This window comes from Spea bombifrons, chromosome 13 (genome assembly GCF_027358695.1).
Source record: "Spea bombifrons isolate aSpeBom1 chromosome 13, aSpeBom1.2.pri, whole genome shotgun sequence".
In the NCBI taxonomy this organism is placed as follows: Eukaryota; Metazoa; Chordata; class Amphibia; order Anura; family Pelobatidae; genus Spea; species Spea bombifrons.
Window position 1 is genome coordinate 24,079,989 of NC_071099.1, and position 19,048 is coordinate 24,099,036.

The window sequence follows — 19,048 nt, forward strand, 5'->3', positions numbered from 1 at the left end:
ATGTAAATTGCCATATTTTCACAATCAAAATTAGTTTAATTGCCTTCTGTCACCCCACGAAAGCCAATCAGCTTCCTCCAAAGGGTAGTAGTGTCATTCCTCAGAACAGGAAGTTGCTGCTCGACTGCTCCTACTGCCTACGTAACGTGGGTTTCTGCTCGCTTCATACGATTGCTTGCAAAATTGTATTTGGGGAAGTAATAGATCTGCTTCAGATGTTTATTTATCTCCATAAAGTTATTTAAACTCAGACTAACCGGATTTAGATCCAGATCCACGGCGTGGGGGCCCAATCTGCTCATCATTGTCCCACGTGCAGAACTAGACCCAGATATACCTTAGAGACTCCTACCTTGGCCATATGGCATGACATTCATCCATGTAATGGGCCAAAAGTAACAGATTTAAATAACCGTACACATGGGAGACGTCATTTAATTGTTTATTATTTCACTAATAAGTATCGGGGCACTAAGCCATAGATTAATACAAACAGCTGTGCATCCCTCGCATACAGGCTGCGACCGTTCACATTGTACAATCACAAAAAGCCAGCAACAACACAAAGGGGGCCATAGGACCGGAGTGGGGACGAGTCCACTAAGTTGTTCGAGTTAACCCGTTCCCTGCCATCGCATGAGGAAGCCAAAACCGCATTCCAGATTTTTTAGATTACGGGCATTACGCTTGACAGAGAAAATACCGGGGGTATTCATTCATTCATGGAAACGAGACCAATCTACACGTCCTATACACAAGATGCTGCCTATAAGGCCATCTAGGACCTCAGCGATGGGAACTGCAGCTCTACAGCAGCTGGACAGGCAGCAGTTAAAGAGCGAAGGATGGTATTAATTGATAAGACGATTGCTCGTGGCTCGTCTCTCCACATAGACATCGAGAAGCATTAGGATCTGTGAGACGTGGATCAATACAGCTTATTATTGGGTGCGTTGTGAACAGTTTTTATACTACGTCAGCACGGGCACGGGATCGGGTCGTCTCAGGCAGCGGGCACATCGATGTAGTGTATTGCCGGGGCAGGTTACATGCTACACACACTGGGGAGGGGAAAGCGGCAGACAAGGATCGTTGAGCTGGACATGTTGAAAGGGACGGTCAATCAAAGGAGATTAGCTGGGCTTCACTGCTGCCGGGCCCGTGCTGGCCAGGTGCCGGCGGCTGTTGCGGAGGTTGCTGCTGGCCAGATCCTACTGGCATCTAGAAGAAGAAGGAGGACAGTCACTAGAGATTCATGCCTTATGTTCCAGTAACCCTGCCTAATGCATATTAAAAATAAACAGGTAAAATGTACAGCCCAAGCACAGACCTCCGCCAACACCTACCGGCTGGTACATCTGCTGTTGCCCTCCATGGAAAGGCTGCTGGGAGGGCATGTTGCTTAGAGCGGGGTCTTGGCCAGGAAGCGTGGACATGAGGTTCTGGAAAAGAGAATCGTGGCAAAGATGTCAGGACTTGCAGCATTATATGGAGTCCAAATAAATAAACAGGGAACGTGGTTCTGGCTGCCAATAACGTAGAGAAAGAGAGGAGGGAAAAAAAACCAAAATGGTGAAGCGGGAAACCATTACTTTTCCTACCTGCATATTGTACGGCGGGTAATTCATGGAGACATTCGGAGCTCCCATGTAACCCATGTTTGCTGCTGGAGGATTCTGGGTCATTGGGGGGAGGCTCTGGGAGGCCGCATTCTAAGGACACAAAAGCAGAACTATGGAGGTCAAAATATGAATTCAATGCAACTCAAAATACTGTCCATCATCTTACCACTACCTGCCCCGTTTTCAAAGGGCCTTCAAATTTAACCCAACCCTCCAGTTTTCTGATGTTAAATGCAAAAAAAAAAAAAACCTCAAAAAACCCAAGATGCAAATAAATCAACTACCCCTTTCCACACGTAAGCTTCTGCTTCCCTGGCCCCTCTGCTCACACTCACCTGATAGGGCTGTGTTGGCGTGGGCTGATAAGTGGTGTAGGCAGGGTTGGTAGTTGGCACCTGCTGCCCCTGCTGAGCGGAGGAGCTTGCTGGATACATGTAGGCATTCACCATACCGGGATCTGCGGCAGAAAGTTAACTTTAGCACCTCATTAGCCATTAACTCACAGGGACAAGCCCCAGATGCTGTAGCCACGCAGTTCTCACCTGTGCCGGCCACCTGCATGGGTGGGTAGGGTGCAGAGGTTGCCTGTCCAGGCTGGGTCATATAAACACCATGCATGGGGGACCCCTCCACTGAGCCGGATGGGCTGAACGTGCCCGGGTAGGCATTGGGGCCGGAGGGCTGGTACATAACTCCCCCAGAAGATGGCGGCAGCGACTGTAGCTGAAAGAGAGGTGCACTTAGCGATCTAGCGCTTGCTAGAGATCATTGGACACGTTCAATAGTCGTAAGACCCGTTAATACCTGCGCATACGGCAGGGAGAAGGCCGGCATCTGGGCTCGCATCTGGATGGTCTGCTTGTGCTGCTCCAGACGGAGCTGTCTCTCCTTCTCTTGCTCCTGCAGGCGCTGGATGGCGAGCTGGCGCTGCATTTCAAGGTATTCCTGCAAACGCAAAGCCTCGGTTCAGAGGGGCAGCAAACCATCAGCTGAAAGTCAAACAGCACTGAAGAAACGGAGACCCCCTATCTATATTTATTTAAAAGAATACCCCATCACACTTTCTAATACACCCGGCTCCCAAAGGCATGCCTCCTTAAATCTTACATGCCACACATCAGAAGCTGGAGATAAAATGCTCTACCAGATGAAGCAACAGATTGCACCTGTGCTGCATGTTGCCCTTATCCTGCATCACCGTGCCGCCATGCGCATGTACGCTGCACCACCAACGCATGTCACGCAGTGTCGCTGCAAACTGTTACCTGCTTCTTCTGCCGCATTATTTCCAGTTTCTGTGCCAGCTGGATCTGCCGCTGTCTCTCTGCCTCCTCTGCCGCGCGGCGCAGCTTCTCCCGGTGCTCGTCGCGCAGGGCATTCAGCGCTCCCCTCGCATCTCTGATCTGGGCCAGCTTGTCCTGCAGACCCTCGTAGTACACTGTGGGGCAGGAGGAAGGTTACAAAATTAAGTTAAAGTGCCCACGTTGAGCATAAAGCTCCTGGCACAGAAGCCAGATGACAAGGGGACATTGTGGCACAGACATCTCTCCTGTAACATGCGCAACATGTAGTACAATTGCAGTCCTCTTGCCAACGAACGAGATACGTACAGCGCCTTTCGTCCAGTTGGTTGAGCAGCTCCAGGAGCTGGGGGTGCATGTTGTTAATGGACTGGAAGAGGGACAGGACAGCGGAGTCGTTGGTGATGCTTCTGCCGCGCATGTGGTTGCTTTTCATGCGGTTCACAAAGGTGGTGACGGCATTCTGCAAGGCTTTCAGGAACTGCTCGTGATTCTCCTCCGATTCTCCGTTCTGGTACTGCTGCTGAAAGACACGGGGAAAGGTCAGCCCCGGCTTCGCTTAGAGGGTGGTGGATGCACGGGACGCCTTTCCAGCAGTCTGCGTCCCCATGTAGACAAAGCTGCTACAATAAAACAATAAATTCCCTACCCCACTCTTACCTCCATCACATTAACCATGCTTGTTGGCACCTCACTGGGCTGGACCACCGGCTCTGCCACTGGGATGGGTGCAGACGGAGTGGGGCTCTTTCGCACTTCTTCTTGCTTCTTCTCCCAATAGTTTCGATTCAGGTAACGGGCGAGCTATGTTTGAATTGCGAGAGACAGAGAAATGATTGTAAAGACGGTGAAACGCGAGCAGAAGCGCAAATGCTGCAAAAACGTACACTTTTCTCCTTACCTCTGGGTCAATTTCTTCAGCAAGGGGAGCAGAAGAATTCTGGGGAGAAAAAGAAAGAGCATTGGAGACTTTTGGATATCGGAGAAGCCCTTTCCCCAAGGGTCCTTTGAGACCACTGTTTTTCCAGATACGTCACAAGAGTTACTTACTACAACAGACGTGTAGAGCGTACTGGCCGGAGGGGCAGAAGAGGTAACAGGGGCCGGATCTGCCTTTGGATATATGCCATATGTGTTCTTTTGCCTCTGAAAAGAAACAGGCTACATAAAATAAGTAAAATTAAAAAAAAAAGAAGCCTTCCACAATCTCACATTGCCCACAACAAAGAAGTCAAGTCCTGAACACATCCCAGTGTCTTATACGGGCGATGGTCCTTTGCCACCACTGACCCCGTGACTTCAATGACACTGCGCCGGCACCTGCCCATAGTAACGGTAGTGAGTTATACTCACCATTCTCTCCTTTTCCTCGGCCTCAGACTGAGACAGTGCAATTGCCAGCTGCAGCTCCTCTTCCTCTTGTAGGGCAGTCTCGTCCCGCTTGGGAGGCATCTATAGAAAAAGAAAATAAGGTAAAGCGAGGACCGGCCACCCAAAAAAACCTAGCCTCATAACCTTGATGGAGAAGGAAATATTAGCTGATCATCACAATCATCACATCCACAAATACATTATAAATGCCTTTGGGAATGGAGTGGGTAACAACATACGGTGGACAGGCTGAGATCTGCTTGGTAAAACACAGCCTCGTCTTACCTTTCCCAAAAACTCAAATCCTCTATTATCTAATATGTTTTCTGTTCAGTTCCCAAATTAACAGAGGAGACGCGGGTCCCTGTAACTCACCTGTGACTGCTGAGAAAGAGGGCTGGTAAGATACTCGGGAGGCAATTCTGCAGCCGTGGCGGGTTTGCCTTCGCCCTTCCTGCAACACAAGATCCAATGAACAGGATTAGCGAGAACGTTTCATGGGACACGGCAGGCGAGAAAAGGAGCAAAGGCTTTGGGTGCGATGGACAGTAGGGAGACAGAAGTTCACAAGAAGAATAGCGTGCATCGGCAAGTGCATAGCAGACGCTCACTCAGATACTGAACCCGCCGCACGCTGGCACTCACTTGTTCAGCTGCTCATAGCAGGGCTCGCAAACACGAACTTCCTTCTCAATGCCAAACTTTGGGATGGTCGAACACTTGGAGGAACATTTCCCGCAGAAGATCTGTCCGCAGGCCCGGCAATGGTGCTGTAAAAAGGGACGGGGGCGTTGAGGAACACAGCACTCGGCCCCGTGAAGGTAAATAGAAGAAATATAAAGACCCCGACCTACCTTACGGGTCACCACCCCAAACTGGACACGGCACCTGTGGCACTCCTCGGCATCCACCCAGTCCGGAGCCTGCGGATAAGAGACATTGCTTGTTTGAGAACACGTACTCCATCCTTCCGCTAGCTGCCAGGTTAATCTCTTATACCCATATAGATGTAACCAGAACCTTTACCAGACCCACCCGTTCGGCCGCAAACATGGCATCGCTCTCCTTAAACTCAGGGAAGTTATGACCTGAAACATTGAAGAAAATAAGGTCAGCGTCACCGCGTGTTCCACAAAACCGGAGATTACACGATGAGTGTGAAATAAGCTGTGATCAACATGGAAGGGAATAGAAGAAAACTGACAGGTAGAGAACAAAAGTGGAACAATAACAACATTCCAAAAAAGCCATAAGAAGGGCTATATGCTGCCTGCTTCACACATAAGTATTCAACACACCGTACGGCTAATTATCTGTAAACACGAGTAACGTCGCCCACTTTACTTACCTTCCACTTTCATGATCTGGTACGTGTCCTGAACAACCTTATACTTGGGCTCGTTCCGAAACGCGTGGGCCCACGCCTGGATAAGGTACAGGATCTTGTTACGAACGTTGGGCTCCACCTGGCGCTGAAGACAAAAAAAAAAACAGAAGAGCCGTCACATGCTTACGTTCTAGGAAGGCACCGGGATCTTAACAAGCCGTTTCAGGAAGGGGAAAGAGAAGAGAATGATTGAGTGAAGAAAGGACCTGTTTGGGTTTGAAGGAAATTGCTAGTTTCTGCTGCGATAAAGAAAGGGATACTCCGCAAAACCCCAAAGCCTAATCTTCATGTGTTAGGTGTCAGAGGGTATCATGAGCCCAGGAACTGTGTGAATGACACAGCTCACCTGACTAACCAGGAAGTTGTGACACAAGGTCACATGACTCAGAAGCCCGCCCATTATAAGGACTTTCCAACGAGGTTTACCACCCCCAGGAAACAAAATACAGACACTGGGGGAAGGGTTTGCTCAGGACACACGGCTGGGGTGGGGGGTGATGGGGACATAACCAATACTAAAGCAGATCTCCTAAAAGGAGAGCAATTTAGGAAAACTATCACAATGAAACTCTCTGGCAGCTGATGAACCCCAACTCACACTTATCCCTTGGCTACCCGGAGGACTGCTTATCCCTGAGTTGGAGGCACATTCACTTTTCCACGGGTAACATTGGGTTAAAAAAAGGCTTAGCTCTTAATGGGGGGGGAATGCCCATGTTTTTGGCGGCGGCTGTAAAACCAGAGGCAGTGAATGGGATCCGAGAATGCTTGGCAATCCCATAAAGTAATTCTAAGGAATAATTGAACTGTGAAAAACGCGCAGACGGCTGGATCGGTGTTTAGAATAGAAACCATACTAGAATCCTGACAGCCCCCAGTTAAAGGGAGGAGGTTTGGCAGTTTCCTATCCGCCGGTTACCTTTTGCAGTTCTTTCAGTTCCTCCATGGTTAGCTTGTTGGCCACCTCATCGTGCACAGTCTGCCCACAGTTCTTCACCACAGACTCCAGAACCTGCATGAAACAAGATGTGTTCTCAGCGATATAACACAGGAAGACCCTTTTCTCCGTTCTAATCATCAAAGCAACCCTAACGAGCTAGAAGGACAGTCAGCAGTGCCACTAAATGAGACATAAGCCTGCTGGCCGGGACAGTCCGGGATCTGCTGGCGGCTATATAAACCGTACCTTGCCTTAATAACAAACAGTGAAGCCAAGGAGCTGAAACACATCTCTCCAGAGAGTTCTCCCTTTAGTGAATAGACCCAATTCTAACAGCGAGTATCAAGCCACATTCTGGCATCTCACCTCGAGGGCAAACAGAGCCACGTGCGGGTTCTTGTCGTTGACTTTCTTCTTGATTGCATTCACAGCATACTTTGCTCTGAAACACAAGACGCAGCCTCATCACACCTTTAGCTCGATGTCCTCCCCGGGCCCGTCCCTCACATTAATACATGAACTATAGACCGTTAAGGCTGCAGACCCCAGGATTTCATGGCAATACAGCTCAGTTAACATTATCGCACATTAACCCGACAAAGACCCAGGAGGACGTCTGTCTTAGAAGATATACGGAGCGGTGTTTCCTTTAGCGGGGGTCATCGGTACAAACAAAACTAATATTAACAGACGAAGAGGCAGCACTTACTGGGTGTCTCCCTGCCGGATCATGTCGCAGATCTGGATAATGGACTCCCAGTCGGTCTCCAGCAGGAGTTGACTGGTTGCTTTATCTACAAAAACGAAAGGGAGAAAACCATAACAGATCTCGTTTTGACCAAAATAAGAGATGAGCGAACAGAGGAGGGAACAGAGGTCTTGGGGGGTGGAAAAAAATACAGGCCAGGCGGTGAGATAGGGAGATTAAGATTACAGGTGTGGGGTTGGGGAGAAGTCTTGGGGGGTACAAGTCTTTTGGGGGGGTATATAGGTTTTTGGGTGGGTGGTCTAGAGGTGGGGGCAAATGTCAGACTAGGGTGTGACGATCCAGTCCTGGGGGTAAGTGTCTGGGAAGGTGGGATTACCCCATATCACGACCCTAATCCCAGGGGTAGCCCGGGACAGCCCCTCATCCCCCGTCCTCACCGAGCAGCCTTTCAAACGCGCCGGCTCCTCTCCCCATCTCGATAACGGAGGCAATCGTGACACAGACACCGAAAACAAAGCTCCTCTTCCGCTTCCGTCAAAGCTGTCCGGAACCGGAGGGGCGGGGCTACTGGAGCCGGGAGTCTACGGAAGTGAAAGGATGTCCACACCGCCAGCTCCTCTGCCCTTGGGCGGGGACTAGTGGTAACCATGGAGACGTAGGAGCTGGAAGGCGTACAGATGTGCCCTTATACCCGGTGACGTGTAGAGGGACCCCTGGTCCCTGAGCGCTTTCACCCACCATGTGTCTCCTCCTGGGGGCCCCTGGGGTCGGGAAGACCTTGCTAATGAAGAGGCTTCAAAATATCCTTTTAGAAGTGGGGCATTTAATGGGGTATTTGGGTTATTGCATTTAACGCATGCATGCGCCAGGCTGCAGCACTCCCTGTATTGCGGTGCTGAAGCAGCCAGCCATATGCCCAAAGCAGGGTGTAAAATCCTACATTATGTCTCATGGTGTAAACGAAGCGTCGCTACCAATATATGTCATGGCACCTCCAGCTCTACCTACACACGTCACCCGGGTCCCATGGAAACATATAATCTTCTGGCAGATCGGCCCCCATTCGGCCCCTGTCTAGTCGCCCATTTCTCCTGCTGTAAAGACTCAAACCTTAATCAGTCGTTGGTCTTCAAGAGCCGTATGTCTATCCCATGCATGTTTAATACCCTCACCCTATTAGCCTCTACCCGTTAAGTTTTGTTAAGGCCATCATCACCTTATAAATACAGACCTTCCCGTCTTGACTTTGCGGATCTTTAACCACCTTCTTCCAAAGCTGAGCTCTAAAGATTCAGAAGACATGATGGACGTGCCACCCACCCAGCCCACGGTAAGTCCTACGGACATGGACCGCTCGGACACTCCTCGGGAACTTTTATGTCCTGGTGAAGCTCGTTGTGATTTGTTCTAGGTTGGCACTAACCTGACCGACCTCGCTGTCCACCGGACGAGGGTCACCGTGCGAGAGGTCGGTGGGTCGATGGGACCGATCTGGCACAGTTATTACAGGGACTGCAAACGTGTGATGGTGAGTGCGTGTGATGGTGAGTGCGTGTGATGGTGAGCGTGTGTTCACCACTTATTTCTTGAGCAGTATCTCATACCTCCCAACTTCGACTCGGGGCAGTGGGGGAAGGCTGGAGCTTGGGAGGTAGAGCGTCACTCAAACTTTCAGCACTACTTCTCGGTTCAAGATGGAACCACCGTTCCTCTACTCGTAATAGGTGGCCTTTCTAGATCTCTTGTGTCCACGGGGCGGCGATTTCCCAGCGCGATCGCCGTATTTATGAATGATATCTCGATTTCTCCCTCTTCTTCTAGTTCGTAGTCGATGCTTCTAACCCAGTCCAGGTGTCTGCATCCTGTATCCAGCTCCTGTCTGTGCTTTCATCTGATCTTCTGGCCTCCGCGTCGGCGCTCGTCATGTTCAATAAGATGTAAGCATTTTCCTTAAGCTTAAATGGAACCGTCAATGGATTGATTGGCGATAAACCCCTTTTCCTGGGGTTAAAACCCTTTAAAGGGGAACACTATTACGTACCCCTTTCCACCACGTTGGGAGGCATGGTATAAGCTCCACTCTAATTGTGTGATGCTGGCTGTCAAATAATGTCCCCTATTGTCATTAAATATGCCTTCTCTTAATTGCAGGGACCTGCCGAGCTGTATGCCGCTCGTAGAACTTAAATCATTGTTCAGAATGGATGACATCATTTCCTGTGCCAAGCAACCAATCACAGTTCTGGAAATAAGTGCCCGCGATGGCACTGGATTGCAAGACATTCTACGGTGGCTGCAGTCCTCACGTGACCCAAAGACTTAAAAAAAACGTAAATCTGAGCTTAAAAAAATTAATTTGCACTGAAAAATGTATTTGTCTGATAAACGTTGGTCTGTGATCAATAAAAGCAGTGAAGAAACAATGTTGCAAATTGTTATACATTTATTAACAAATAAAGTTGCAAAGAATTGAAAGATGTAAAATGAATGGCTCATAGGGTAAAGGCATCCAGGTGCATGGCGGGGGGACAACACTGCGAATAAAAATAAAAGAATATTCCAATCAGATTTCAATCAGTTCATTCAGGACTACTTAAGGGTCCCGTTCGAAGGTTTGGGGTCAAACTGTCCTTGTTTTTGTTCATTAAAATAACAAGAGCTGGAAACGGCAAATCTTCATAGGCGTACAGAGGTCTCTTATCACTCTCATCACCCTTTATCACTCTCATCACTCCTGTGTTCCAATGGCACGTTGTGTTCGCTGATCCAAGTTTAAGTTGAAGTGGCTAATTGGTATGATAGCTAGAAATTTCCCGGTTTTCCATTAAAACAGCTTCTGAACCGTAGTGTGTGTCCTCACATGGTCTCGATGAACTCACAGCCCCCCATGTGTGAAGACTTGTGTCTTTGGTGGCCGATGCCAAGGGATACGCTGCCCTGGGGATGCGTGTAGACCTCATACATTTACAGGCTCCGGCATACACATTCCCACAGTCGGCTCTGGGGCAAAAAAAATCCTTTTATTGGATAAATAGGGCAATACAAAAAGTGGTTCTAGGACGATCATACATCCTTTTGTCGTCTGTCTCTTATGACGCTATGAGCTCCCTTTAATCTTTGGCACATTTTTCTTCCGGCGTTAGACTAGCTGCTATAAAGACGACGCATCAGGTCTTTCCCGAGGTAAAGTATTCCTGCAAATACACAAGAGAAACCAGATTATCCGCAACACTTAAAACGCCGCCATCTTGGAGGTGGCAATAAGATCAACCCCACTTTTTATCATATATCGTATGGTCATTTTTGCCCAAACCATTTTCTGCCTATGCCCACCCTACAAACATAGCCTTTAGTGCTTCTGGTGATGGTGTGGATGGACTATTGTATATTCACATAGTTCTCATCTATATCAAGAGTGGTCACCTTTGGCTGGCCTGGTAGGGGTTTCCGCTGGCCGGTGCTCTTCTTCTGGTACACAGAATGAAGTCTTCTAATCAGAAATCGCTTGTCCTCACCTTCCTACAACCGTAAGGAGATGAAGAGCGTCAGACAGGAGGCAGGGCTCGGTTAGGACTGCCTAAAGGTCTCCGAGACCATTGGCATGTAGCATGCCATGTGTGCCAGAACTCAAAATGGCTGCTCTAATGCCATAAGGAAAAGATGATACCCACTTAGGGCTAGCACAACAGGGCAACCAATTAAACCAACTGCACCTACTGACTTACTCACATTTGAAATCTGCTCCTTTAACAGTTTGATGATCTTCCTCTGCCCGTTTACTATCTGAATATGAAAGTAAATTACAACCCTGGAGAGAGCAGAAAAAAACACAACTTGAGTTAAAAAGCTTTGAGGATCGAAGCGTCCCTTTAATTATTTTAAATCCCCCCCCCCCCGGCGAGACTCACAGCAAGACTCCAGTCGCCAGGTAAATGAAGAAAGTATTTTCCCATAGGTAGTGATGGACCCAAGTGACCCAACTCAGCCGGGGGTCGGACTTTTCCAGTTCCCGGATATAAAACTTCCCAGCTTGGTACATGGTCCCGAGAAAGCGGAAAGGGCCGCAGGTGTCTGACGGCTTCACCCTACGGTAGACGACGAGGTGTGATACGGTAAAAAGATCGGGCTGCTGGAGAGGAAGAGAGGAGGACAGAAGGGCAGGTGTACTTACGACCACACGGTGTAGGAGAGGAACACAGCGGCCCCGAGGAACGAGGGGAAACAGAGGAGCGTAAGGAAGGTGGTACTCATATGCGAGGCTCTCCATGGCTTCTTAGGGGAGCGACAGTTCCTCATCAAACTGGCCTGTAGAAGGTAAAGCACAGGTCATGGCTGAGAGGCGGATACAGTAGGAACATGGTCTTAACCATGAACAAGAACATATATATTCTGCATTGAGTCACCTGTATTCAAGCAGGGAATTCAGCTGTGACATAGCAGGGAGGAAAGCACCAATTGAGACGCCCAGATATCATTAACCAGATAGAATACAATATGAAGGAATGAGCTCTAGACTGTGTGACCTCCCGGGAATCTGCCCATCCAACCCTGCGTAAAGCCCTGAGTGTTTCCAGGGGGCAATTTTATATTTTTTAATGTTAATAAAACAATTAAAGGTCAAGTTAAATACATAGGGTTTTAAGGCATTTCTTGAATGCATTTCATATCTTCATGCTTCTCACCTTCTTAACGTAAAACAATAGCAACAGCTTCAGTGCCTGGACAACTGGGATGAGAGGACAAAAGAGCACACCGAGCCTAAAACAGATCAGGAACAGGTGGGAAAAAAAAAGTCCAAGAATCACGAGTCAGAGAGACGGTACAAAAAAAAGAGGAGATCTTGGACAGGTTAGAATCTTTGAATCCCCTCAAAATATGAGACCATTAAAGAGTTAAGTCTCCAATGTTGACCCAAAGATAGGTGCACGTATAGTCATAAACGTATGTTTTTGAAACCAAATCTAAAACACAAGAGGAGCCGTAATGTAGAGAGAAGTATAGGATGTTAGGAATATTAGAACCTCACCAGGCCAGGGTCTGCCCGTAGATAAGCTCCAGGACGTTCCGGGCGATGTCAAACTCGGTGCGGCACTTCTGTTTCCTTCTCTTTTCTAGAAATATCCTGCCATGGAGAAGAAGTTCAGCTGATTTTGGTAGGATGCAGGAATGTGAATGTACGTTACGAGGGAGTTGCAGGACGGGTGACACTTACCTCCATAGCAGCTCTCCAAAGAGAGTGTCCAGAAGAGTGAAGACCAGATCCATGATCACAAACCGGTATAACTCCTGTCCTACAAAGGTCTCCCAGCACTAGGAGGAAAGAGAGAAGGTAAGAGGGGGATTTGACAGCTTTAATGAGGTCTTCTGGACAACGAGGTCCTCTGAAGTTGACTATGGTTGTCTTGCACCGACCAGGTGATGCATATGGAATCTGATGTTGATACACTGAGAACTTGTTAGATGTTGTAGTGTAACAAACCATTAGCAGCAAGTCATTTACCTTGTTCTCCAGATATTTCGTCTTTTGACTTAACCAGTGGTAGCAGAGGACCCCAAGGATAACAATCTTCAGCATGAGGTTCCTAGAGGAACCCAGGAAGGCGTTACAAATAACCAGAGCCATTATATATTGAGCAGCGGATTAAAGTATGGAGTCTAGGGTTAACACAATGTGGTAGATCCAGGTCCATACCTGCAGATGGCCACATAGACCTCCAGCATAGGGGAATCCATCTTCTCCCAAAGCCCCAGCCCATGATACACATAGGGCAGTAGTAGATTAAATATAGATACTGCCAGGGGTAGCAGTAAAAGCATGGCCTCCACTTCCGACTCCATTCCTGTTTTAACTCGTACGCGGTGGTCCTGAGAGGAATAAAACCCTGCGTCAGATTTACAGTCTTCCCTCACCTGTGGGTTTCGAACCCTTCCTGGCCACCCGGCTTCCGCATCCTACCCTTATTTTAAGTTACAACCCCAGTGTCGTCGCCGGCCGTCTTGACAGTGCCCTTTTTGTGGTCTGCTCACCTTGTGTAAACGTTCTGATAGAACATAAACGGCCAGCGCTGACCCCAACCAGCTGACGACGCACAAAGACCAGGAAAGCACCGGCACGCAGATGCTTTTCAGCTTCTTCCTGATGTAATCGGGGTGTCCGTCCTGCAGCTGATCGCACAGCATCTCCTGAAACAACAAAACGTCCGTCATTAATGGATCGGGACAATCCTGGAACATTATCTTATTATCCTGATTGCGTAATGGACTTGTTGCGAAGTCGATTTTAAGTAAAAACAAAATAAATTCCTTTTATTTCATTTCATTGCAGGGCTTACATGTTAAAAGAAACGTGGCGTATCCCTTTGTTGGATACAGGGAATCTACATGTGCCAAAATACTAGTAATATATGAAAAAACTGTTTAAAAAAGAACCACCATGGATACCATCTGGGTGTACCAAGATGGCGGCCTAAATAGGAAATGGGGACACCTCAAACCATTCTGGGCCTAGGCTTTTTGTGTTTACTTCCTCTTTGAGGAGTTGTATCCTACCTGTTTTGTTACGTAAAGTGGATATATATATATATATATATATATATATATATATATATATATATATATATAAAAACTATAATTACAGTAATATTTTAACAAAAAAAGTATCAGAACAGATAAATTCCTTAACTCCTCATAGCAGCGTTCGGAGTTTGTTCCTTACTTTGAGCTGCATGTGGATATTCTCTCGTTGTCTCTGCACAGAATGGATACGCGTCACCTTAAAGTCCCAGGAACAGAAAACCTTAAGGGCCATAACCCCTGAGAAATATCCGACCCGGAAACTGTCGCCAAAAGAGCAAGACATCCTGAAGAAACAAAAATAAAAAAAAAGGAACCATGATTTATGATAGAGATGAATAAAGGATAGGAGAAAAGGAACTTTTGGAATCAAAGGAAACGGGTATTAAAAGAGGGCAAATAAATATAGACGTGACAATAACCGTACTGGTAAACCAGGATGATGCACGTGCTGAGGAAAGTGACCCCGATGGTGTAGAGGTAAGCCAGCGGCATGTGGTAAGGAAGCCAGGTCTTGGTGGTGGAGCACATGGAGGAATTATACGCAGAAGGACATCCATCATTCAAAGTGAGGTTGCTGTAGTATCCGTAATACATAACTGTGCCAGAAAAATAACCCTGAGAAGGGACAGAACACAAATACATCAAAGATGTACACCAAAGATGGAAGGTGGCCATCATGTCATCATTTTCTACAAGGAAGTCCACAGGTAGCTCCTGGTGGCAGCTCGATACGTCAGGCTAATTTTGGACGCCAAACGGATATGACTCTCTAACGATTAGATCTTGCCCTCACACTCTTGGTAAACGTGACAGACAGACCAACGACATCCTGGCGGTCAAACAAAATCGCTAACACACCCAGGAGAGAAAAGGTGGACTCAACCCTCACTCAAGTAAAACTCCTTGGCGGCTGAATTTGTCTCCCTTGAGTTGAACTAGTTGAAGGGGAGTCATCAACGCATTTTACATCGTCCTCGGGATCTGAGTGCGCATGCCAAGAATTTTACTTTAGCTACGTGGTTCTCCCAACCAACGTTTCTCAAACTTTGCGAATAAACCTTGGAGCCGCCATTTTACTCATGACCAGACGTTCTAGTTCGAGACAAGCAGTATATGTTATAAGAGAAGTCACGCTTACAGCTCCCGTGAGCAGCTCCAGACTGGTGAAAGTACGTGGATTGGTAGACACGTGTGGGTGCGCGGCCTGCGGTGTCACGACCAATAGGACGCACAGGAAACACATGAAGATATTGAATCCCAGAAGAGTTTTCAAGAAGAGAAAGTACGAGAGAACGCTGGAACCAAATCGCCCTCCGATCTGCTTGAGAGAATTGTGCCAAGGACGGAGGGCATACAGCCCCGAGAGACAGGACAACCAGCACCGGTGACTAGCCTGGGGAGAAAAAAAACATTTTTAATGAATTACTGTCTTTGGGAGATGTCCGACCTCATTATGTTTCATTTCCCCAACATATCCGTATCTCACCATGGCGATGCTGTCTCTTATTTGGCTGCAGCATGGGACCACGTTCCTTTGCCTCCACGTTCCTTCACTTGTCAACTGCCTGGGAGAGATAACAGCTAGGAGAAAGGGGGTATGGTAGAGGGAGCTATCGCTTGGGGGTATTTGGGAGGGCATTTAATTGTGGTACATGTACGGGGCGTGCTGGTAATTGTGAACGATATGGTTCGCATGTGCCAGACTCCTCACCTTAACTGTCTCTTCACTCGAAGGCTTAGAGGAAAACTCTTTAGCAGGCGGGTTCTCTGGCTCCCTGGGGTTCTCTGAAGCTCAGACACCAGCAATCTCTGTTGTTCTGTTGGAAGAGGTACAAGCAGGGGGGGGGGTCATACCTACAGTATCTTGGGGCAGTAACAAAGGGGTCGGAGATCCATACCGAAAAAGGGATCGGTTATTCACAACAGGGTTTTTCGAGTGGCGACTATGATAAAGTGGTCACGGCAGTAAGACCTGTCTACTTAAAGCGTGATTTACTCTTAAGTCATAGTGACCTCATGCACGGAGACAGTTTAAAGCGCCGGCTTAAAGGGATTTTATTTTTATTTATTATTTTCATGTTCAGTAAACTGTCTTGTAAAGGCAATGAGTATTTAGGAGCCTAAATGAAGTCTATATACCCTATACCTTACCCTCTTCTCCATCTTCCACCTCCTCTCTGCATCGCACACTGGGCCTCGACCCATACTGCAAATTGTAGACGGACGGACGTTTCTTCGACCGTCTCTTTATCATGGTTCGATTATAATACTCGGAAAGCATCGTCCCCTTACATCGTCCTGTAGATGAGAACGAAACGGAAACGGGGCTCATTTATAATTGACAACCGGGCTTCCAGTTCAGTGATCTCCTGAGCAGAGGCATTGTCCTGCCCATGACCATTAAATAAATATCTGCGTTTAAATTAGGAATTCTACCAGAATTGTATCTGCCAGTCCAAGCATCTAGGAAATAAAGCGGCACATACTGGAGACCAGCCATTATAGATATACGTTAGAGTTACCAATTGTCCGGCTTGGCATGTCCGCTAGGATTTTCAAGGTGGCCATGTGATGATCATCTTGGGTGTGACGTGCGTTCCCTGCGAGAACAAATGACAAACATACCATCAGCAGGATAACAGAATCCCAGTGTCTGCCACACAACACGATAACTACACGTGCAACACAAAGATGATGTATGGAGGACCACTCAAACCAGAGGAGATCAGGGTCCATCCAGCCCTGCAGATTCTCCCCCACTAATTTCTTTAATCTCATCTAAGTATTTAGAAACACCAAGTTCCTGCCAACTGCTTTTATCCTTTTAGATAAATGGGTTTTTAGATGGAGCGATTTCTACCTACCCTTTCTGGAGGACACTAAACATCTAACATCTTTAGACATGATCTAAGAAGATTCCAAGATCTCCTTCTGGTTCTTCGCCTCCATCACCATCGTCTTGCTATCTTTTTGGGTTGCTCAAGACACCGTTCCCTGTTTAATTATAAATCATTCTAAGGCCAACAGTAAATGGGGCAGCTTGGGGCTCCAGAGGGTAGAACCTGAGGAGCTGCCCAAGGAGAGACGGCACACTGCGTGCAGCAAGTACCTGTTTGATTAATTGGTTGAAGTTCGAAGTCTCCTCCGCGTTCTACATCTCGAATAACACTGCAGAAGGAGTCGTGCACATCGAATTCATCACAGGGGCTGCTGAGAGACAAAAGGGGAACCACGTAAGTAACTGCAGAGGGTCCAATCGCAAACGCATCCCACATCCACTATACAACGTAGGACAAGGAACAACTCTAGGTTTTTAGGGGGTCTAAAAAACATTTAAGGGTCCCCTAACTTTTACATGAGTTATCTAAAGGATAATTATACATAAAATATGGAACTCATTACCTACAACAATAGGATTCTAAGAGGAAGATGTCTATCACCTGAAGCCAACAGGATTCCAAGCAATGGTTTAATGCGTTGGCATCAAACACTGGATTATAGTGCAGCCCTACGCACGGTGAGGAAGCGAACGCACAACGACGCGGTCAGGAACGCAAAACCGCATGGACAATAGAAATCAAGGACCGTGAACAATCAGTTCAAAAGTTTGGGGTCACTCAGCTGTTTTTATGGAAAAAACAAAGAGATTTCTGGCTGTTACATAATTGCAAAAGGGTTTTCTGAGGATTAATTAGCCTTTTAAACTTAAACCCGGATCAGCGAACACAACGTGCCATTGGAACACAGGAGTGATGGGAGTGATAAAGAGCCATTGGAACACAGGAGTGATGGGAGTGATAAAGAGCCTCTGTACTTCTGTGAAGAGATTCCATTAAAAATCAGCCGTTTCCAGTTTCCAATAGTCATTTACATAAATTTCTAACATTCTAATGCAGGTCGCAGCACAATCAGTAACGCAATCGCTGGGTAAATAAAGCAGCGCTTTGGGCAATAAAAAAAAACAAACAAAAAATATATATATATATATACTGCTACCTATTTGGAAACCAGAAAATCACTTACCTGCTCTCGTCCTGGACCTCGGGGATATCCAGCAGGAAACCGACGGACATGGTGACACCGCGCCGGATCTGTGCGGAGATGCCCCTACCTTGGGGGACATTAAAAAAGTGAGAGTTAAAGGGACAGAAGAAACACTAGAGGCAGACAAAAAAAGTTAGTTTCAGGGCAAATAACAAAGTAGCGACAAGTGTCAAAGAATGGCACGCAAGCCCGTGTATAGATGTACCTGTCCGCCGGGCTCTCTCAGACCATCGCCAGCACTTTGTACAGGGTATGGATCAAACACAAATCCTGCTTCTGTGTATTAGCACTACAAGTGCCCCCTATGCACCCCTCCCACTTTGGTTTGTTCCACAGCCCCAGGGATCTTGTTTCTGACTCTACCATATCAGCACAAAAGGGCGGGGGTGCCCAAGAGGCAAGTTTGTGATCACGTGACCCTTCAGTCGCTCCCATTCAACCTGTCCGGGCAAAGAGTCGCTGACACACTCAGACATGTGTGTGTGCGAGCCGAGCAAAGGAAGTGACTCACCCCGAGAGTGTAACACACAAACACACTGATACAAATTGTAACATTGTTACTTCCATGCAGTCTTCTGCAGCCCCACCAATGAAGAATGCATATTAAAGTATATACGTAAACTTTGTGCTTCGTCCAATCACATCCCCTCCGATCTTAGGACCCCGGGGGACCGGAAAAGAGGCAAATGTGTATGGAGGGATTCTGCATCTGCAAGGGGGACACCGTGGACATTTAAAGGGACCTCTCCGCTATCGTATGCATTACATAGTGGCTGAAGTGTCCCTTTAAATCAGTGATTTCACACAAACTCCCCATTTTAAGTATGCATCATACGGGGCCACTCAATCCATTCCTTAGATCTTACACCAACAGAACAAGACTCTCAAGGGGTCTGCTCTGATTCCCCATGGACAATAAAGTCTTACCCTTAGTCTTGTCCAACCCTTGATTGTTGGCTGGAGGTTAGGTTTGGATGGCAGATCCTGTTCCAGGCATCAGTTACGTGGTTGAGTGTCTTCCTCCATGTCTGATGGGGTCAGATCCTGGGGGTCCTTTCCCCGTTCTTCGTCCTGCGTTAAGGAGACATACACAGCAGA

General features: G+C 47.5%; 3 protein-coding genes across 9 annotated transcripts; 1 reads left to right on the forward strand and 2 right to left on the reverse strand.

Annotated features, from left to right (window-relative positions):
- Positions 1-963: 963 nt before the first annotated feature.
- Positions 964-7,879, reverse strand: HGS (hepatocyte growth factor-regulated tyrosine kinase substrate). 4 transcript variants are annotated; one of them, XM_053453189.1, is made up of 21 exons: positions 7,768-7,879; positions 7,331-7,415; positions 6,988-7,063; positions 6,601-6,693; positions 5,643-5,766; positions 5,330-5,382; positions 5,149-5,217; positions 4,940-5,064; positions 4,670-4,748; positions 4,277-4,375; positions 3,974-4,069; positions 3,825-3,863; positions 3,584-3,727; positions 3,233-3,443; positions 2,888-3,060; positions 2,427-2,567; positions 2,165-2,345; positions 1,958-2,079; positions 1,602-1,712; positions 1,347-1,442; positions 964-1,221 (listed from the first exon to the last, which is right to left on the reverse strand). In XM_053453189.1, the coding sequence occupies exons 1-21, from the start codon at positions 7,802-7,804 to the stop codon at positions 1,120-1,122; spliced, it is 2,256 nt and encodes a 751-aa protein (XP_053309164.1). In that variant the 5' UTR covers positions 7,805-7,879; the 3' UTR covers positions 964-1,119. The 4 variants fall into 4 exon arrangements, with proteins under 4 accessions (XP_053309164.1, XP_053309163.1, XP_053309162.1 ...); XM_053453188.1 differs by having other exon boundaries at positions 3,233-3,446; XM_053453187.1 differs by having other exon boundaries at positions 3,974-4,084.
- A 41-nt stretch (positions 7,880-7,920) lies between these two features.
- ARL16 (ADP ribosylation factor like GTPase 16) lies at positions 7,921-9,753 on the forward strand. The gene is made up of 5 exons (XM_053453190.1): positions 7,921-8,128; positions 8,603-8,660; positions 8,742-8,858; positions 9,152-9,267; positions 9,482-9,753. The coding sequence occupies exons 1-5, from the start codon at positions 8,070-8,072 to the stop codon at positions 9,651-9,653; spliced, it is 522 nt and encodes a 173-aa protein (XP_053309165.1). The 5' UTR covers positions 7,921-8,069; the 3' UTR covers positions 9,654-9,753.
- A 2-nt stretch (positions 9,754-9,755) lies between these two features.
- On the reverse strand, positions 9,756-19,005 carry TMC6 (transmembrane channel like 6). 4 transcript variants are annotated; one of them, XM_053453185.1, is made up of 21 exons: positions 18,878-19,005; positions 17,930-18,017; positions 17,016-17,113; positions 16,429-16,506; positions 16,058-16,204; positions 15,618-15,723; positions 15,393-15,471; positions 15,045-15,299; positions 14,331-14,521; positions 14,046-14,190; positions 13,358-13,513; positions 13,023-13,195; positions 12,831-12,912; positions 12,543-12,640; positions 12,357-12,452; positions 12,013-12,088; positions 11,502-11,635; positions 11,239-11,415; positions 11,060-11,138; positions 10,754-10,849; positions 9,756-10,524 (listed from the first exon to the last, which is right to left on the reverse strand). In XM_053453185.1, the coding sequence occupies exons 2-21, from the start codon at positions 17,977-17,979 to the stop codon at positions 10,498-10,500; spliced, it is 2,343 nt and encodes a 780-aa protein (XP_053309160.1). In that variant the 5' UTR covers positions 17,980-18,017; positions 18,878-19,005; the 3' UTR covers positions 9,756-10,497. The 4 variants fall into 4 exon arrangements, with proteins under 4 accessions (XP_053309160.1, XP_053309158.1, XP_053309159.1 ...); XM_053453183.1 differs by having other exon boundaries at positions 17,016-17,116; XM_053453184.1 differs by lacking the exon at positions 18,878-19,005 and adding an exon at positions 18,156-18,297.
- Between the last annotated feature and the right edge of the window lie 43 nt (positions 19,006-19,048).